At 38.0% G+C, this 5,241-nt stretch overlaps 1 protein-coding gene across 1 annotated transcript; it reads left to right on the top strand.

Moving 5' to 3' along the window:
* Positions 1-1,462: 1,462 nt before the first annotated feature.
* LOC145066639 (uncharacterized) lies at positions 1,463-2,504 on the top strand. The gene is made up of 2 exons (XM_079013926.1): positions 1,463-1,969; positions 2,055-2,504. Exons 1-2 carry the CDS (start codon positions 1,463-1,465, stop codon positions 2,502-2,504), a joined length of 957 nt encoding a protein of 318 aa, XP_078870052.1.
* Positions 2,505-5,241: the final 2,737 nt, after the last annotated feature.

The raw sequence follows: 5,241 nt of genomic DNA on the forward strand, positions 1-5,241 counted from the left end.
ATTTAGTTTTCAATCTTACTTCTTTATGAATTTTAAGTCTAGTTCAAACATAATCCCCCATTTTAATATTGATTGTATGATGTGTGAGAATATGGCTAAATAAGAAGTCCTGTATTCTTGTGGATCAACCCTGCTTACCTTGTATTACATTTATAGTGCAAAGTAACAGTGTTTTGGAGTCATTTTGTACCCCTTTATTTTTTGGATTTGACACACCTAACAAAATGGCGTCGTTGCCGGGGATACGGTAGTACTAATTGTTTATGCCAAGATCTTTTCGCATAGGTACACCTTTACCAGTTGATTTGGAGATAGAGAAATCTACAAAACAAAGAAAGAAGCAAGCCAAACTTTTAAAGAAACAACAATCCGGAGCTTTTTCATCAAATCCTTCAACCACATCTTCTCCAACATCCAAAAGTATCACCCCACCATCTTCACCTACTCTTACCATGGCAGAAACCATGGAGGAAACCAAAATCCTCCAAACCCACCACCTGAACAAACCTTTAGACAGTAGGCCACTCAAGATGTCACCCAACAACCTTTATGCATAAATTACCCTGCAGCAATCAACTTTGAACTCAAGTCTGGACTCATCCATTTGTTACCCTCATTCCGTGGTCTTGAGAATGAAGACCCACATAAATTCCTTAAGGAATTTCATGTTTTCTGTGTGGGTATGAAGCCACATGAAGTCACAGAAGATCAAATCAAATTAAGGGCATTCCCCTTTGCATTACTAGATTCAGCTAAAGAATGGTTGTATGACTTACCACCGGGGTCAGTCACAACATGGAATGAACTTGCAAAGATGTTTTTGGACAAATATTTTCCAGAGATGAGAGTTTCGGCCTTATGCTGTGAAATCATTGGTATCAAGCAACAAAAGAGAGAATCTTTGCATTCTTATTGGGAACGGTTCAAGAAGTTGTGTTCAAGACGTCCAAAACATGGGATTTTAGAGTATCAGTTGTTGCAATATTTTTGTGAGGGAATGTCATCTTAGGATAGGAGATTACTTAATGCATCAAGTGGTGGATCCATAGTTAATAAAACTCCAATGGAAATCAGAGCTCTTATCAAGAACATGGCAGAAGAGTCCAAGCATACAACACAAGAAGAAGAATGGTACAGTGACGCACCAAGAGGAGTGAAAGAAATCTCTACCCCAAAAATTGAGAGTCAACTTTCTGAGTTGACTAAAGTAGTGATGATGCTTGCTAAAGATAAGGGTGTGCAACCACCAATAGTTAGACCTTGTGGTATTTGTACCCAAGTTGGACACCCTACTGATATGTGCCCAATGTTACAAGAAGATGTATAGCCAGTTCAAGCTATGGGATTCTCAAGCCAATAGCAAGGGAACTTTCAGCCAAGAAGCAATCCAAATTGGCACCAACCCAATGCCAATTTTCAGCCATGGCCACCTTATCCACCAAGACCTCCATTTCTAAATCAAATGCATCATCAACAAAATTATCAACCACATTTCCAGCCAAATCAACCTCATCATCAATCTCAATTCCAACCTCAAAACATGCAGCAAGGAAGTAGTTCAAGCGGGTCCGGAATGTCTTTGGAAGACATTGTCAAGAGTTTAGCCACAAGTACTCAAACATTTCAAAATGAGACCAAGGCGAGCATCAAGACTTTGGAGCAACAAATGACTCAACTCGCCACTTTTGTGAGTAAATTGGAGTCACAAGGCAAACTACCCGCACAAACCGAAAAGAATCCAAAGCATAGTGTATGTGCTATCACAATGAGAAATGGCAAAGAATATGAAGGTCAAAAGATGATTGAAGAAGAAGAGATGGAGATAGAGAAAGAAGAAGAGAAGTCAAAAACACCCTCAAAGCAAGTTTCCATTGAAGCAAAATTCATTCCTTCTCCATTTCCCACAAGGTTAAGCAAGTCAAAGCGTGAAAAGGAAAATGAGATCATGGAGATGTTTAGGAAGGTTGAGGTAAATATTCCTCTTATTGATGCCATCAAGGGTGTCCCAAGATATGCTAAATTCCTTAAGGATTTATGCACATCTAAAAAAAAAGTTAAAAGGGAATGAAACTATCAAAGTGGGTGAAAATGTATCTGCAGTGTTACAGAAAAGACTACCTCAAAAATGTAAGGATCCGGGTGTTTTCACCGTTCCTTGCAAGCTAGGTAATATTCATGTTCCACGAGATATGCTAGACCTTGGAGCTTCTATCCATGTTTTTCCATACTCTATTTTCAAAACTTTAAATATTGGCATATTAAAGAAAACCGGGGTGATAATTCAATTGGCTGATATGTCTTTAGTAAATCCAAAAGGTGTGCTAGAAGATGTGTTAGTCCAAGTGAATGAATTAGTATTTCCAGCAAATTTTTATGTCCTTGATATGGATGATTATGAATCACCGAATTTGAGTTCAATTCTTCTAGGAAGACCCTTTTTGAAAACAGCCCGGAAAAAAATTGATGTGTATGATGGTACATTGTCCATGGAATTTGATGGATAGGTGATAAATTTCAACATCTATGATGCTATGAGATATCCAAGTGATATTTCATCTTTGAATTTTGTGGATATGATAGAACCATTGACAAAGGAGTGTTTTGATTTGTCTAATCTTGATGTATTAGCTCTCATTTTAGACAGGAATCTTCAAAAAGAATAAGTGGAAAAGCTTGCCAAGCAATTTAAAATTGATGAAGAGATTATAGAAGTTGTATCTTGCATGGATGAGAAGAAGAAAATGAGGTTTGATGTTCCAAACTGAAAATACCCATCCTAATGAGAAACTTGTTCCTTCTATTGTGCAAGCATCGGAATTGGGGCTCAAAACTTTACTCGAGCATCTCAAGTAAGCATATCTTGGAGACAAAGATACTTTGCCAGTGATCATTTCCACAAAGTTATCAACAAAAGAAGAAGAAGAAGAAGAGCTTGTCACCACCTTGAAGGAGTACAAGGAAGCTATCAGGTGGACTATAGCCGACATCAAAGGGCAAAGTCCTTCACTTTGCATGCACAAGATCCTTATGGAAGAAGATTACAAGCCTTCCTGAGAACCTCAAAGGCGTTTGAATCCTCCAATGATGGAGGTTGTGAAAAAAGGAGATTTTAAAGTTGTTGAATGCGGGGATGATTTATCCCAAATCAGATAGCAAGTGGGTAAGCCCAGTCCAAGTTGTACCCCAAGAAGACAGGTATTACCGTTACAAAAAATGACCAAGTTGAATTAGTCCCCACCCGTGTGCAAAACGGGTGGAGAGTTTACATTGATTATAGAAGACTCAATTCCTCAACCCGGAAAGACCATTTCCCACTTCCCTTCATTGACCAATTGTTGGAAAGGTTAGCAGGAAAAGCACACTATTGTTGCTTGGATGGGTATTCCGGTTTTCATCAAATACCCGTTGCACCCGAGGATCAAGAAAAAACCACTTTCACATGTCCCTTCGGAACATTTGCATATAGGCGGATGCCTTTTGGACTTTGCAATACTCCTGCCACTTTTCAAAGGTGCATAGTAAGTATTTTTTCAGAGTATGTTGAGGAGATCATTGAAGTTTTTATGGACGATTTCACAGTTTATGGTAATTCTTTCCATGAGTGTTTGGACAATTTGAAAAAGATTTTACAAAGATGTATTGAGACCAACCTTGTTTTGAATTATGAAAAGTGTCATTTTATGATTGATAAGGTTCTCATACTTGGTCATGTTGTGTCTTCTAAGGGGTTAGAGGTAGACAAAGAAAAAATTGATGTCATTAAGTCTTTACCTTATCCCACTTGTGTTCGTGAGGTACGCTCGTTTCTTGGTCATGCAGGTTTTTATAGAAGGCTCATCAAAGATTTTTCCAAGATATCTCGTCCCATGTGTGTGCTCCTACAAAAAGATGCAGAATTCGAATTTTCCAAGGAGTGCAAGCAAGCTTTTGATCAGTTGAAGAAGTTGTTAATCTCAGCACCAATACTTCAATCACCGGATTGGAGTTTACCTTTGAAATCATGTGTGATTCCAGTAATCATGCAGTCGGTGCAGTGTTGGGGCAAAGAAAATATCAAGTTCCTAATGTCATTTATTATGCTTCGAAAACACTTGATAATGCACAACCCAATTAGTCAACAAATGAGAAAGAATTGCTTTCTATTGTCTTTGCTTTAGATAAATTTCGCCAATATCTATTAGGTTCTAAAGTCATTGTTTATTCTGATCATGCAGCAATTAGATATCTACTTGCAAAGAAGGATTCAAAGCCTAGACTCATTCGATGGGTATTGCTCTTACAAGAGTTTGATATTGAAATCAAGGACAAGAGCGGAAAGTCAAACCTTGTAGTTGATCATCTTAGCAGGATCGTTTCTCCCGAAGACTCAACTCCCATTCATGATGCATTTCCCGATGAGAACCTATTTTTAGCAAAAGTTGTCCCATGGTATGCAGATATTGTGAACTATATTGTCACAAATCAATTTCCACCATATTTGACTCAATGGCAAAGAGATAAAATCAACAAAGAAGCCAAGAGGCATGTATGGGATGAGCCATATTTGTGGAAATATTGTGTTGATCAGATGATTAGACGATGTGTGCAACAACATGAGGTATCTTCTATCTTAGCATTTTGTCACTCTTATGCTTGTGGAGGGCATTTTGGTCCTCAAAGAACTACAAGAAAAGTATTAGAGAGTGGATTTTACTGGCCAAGTATTTTCCATGACTCTTATGTTTTTTGTGCAAGCTGTGATAAGTGTCAAAAAATGGGTTCTTTAAATTCAAAGAATCAAATGCCCCTAAATCCCATTTTAGTTTGTGAAATTTTCGATGTTTGGGGCATTGATTTCATGGGACCTTTTCCATCATCTTCGGGTTTTACTTATATCCTTTTGGATATGGATTATGTTTCCAAATGGGTGGAAGCAAAAGCTACCCGTACTAATGATTCAAAAGTTGTGATAGATTTTTTGAAGGCTAACATCTTTTCCAGATTTGGTGTTCCAAAGGCCTTAATCAGTGCTCGTGGTACACATTTTTGCAATCATATGTTCGGGGTGTTTTGAAGAAATATGGTGTTACTCATAAAGTTTCCACAGCATACCATCCACAGACAAACGGTCAAGCTAAAGTGAGCAATCGAAAAATCAAGGGCATCTTGGAGAAAACTGTGAATACAACAAGGAAAGATTAGAGTACACGTCTTGATGATGCTTTGTGGGCGTACCGCACTACATATAAAACTCCAATTGGG

This window comes from Lactuca serriola, chromosome 1 (genome assembly GCF_051521515.1).
Source record: "Lactuca serriola cultivar US96UC23 chromosome 1, Lser_US96UC23_V15, whole genome shotgun sequence".
Lineage (NCBI taxonomy): Eukaryota > Viridiplantae > Streptophyta > Magnoliopsida > Asterales > Asteraceae > Lactuca > Lactuca serriola.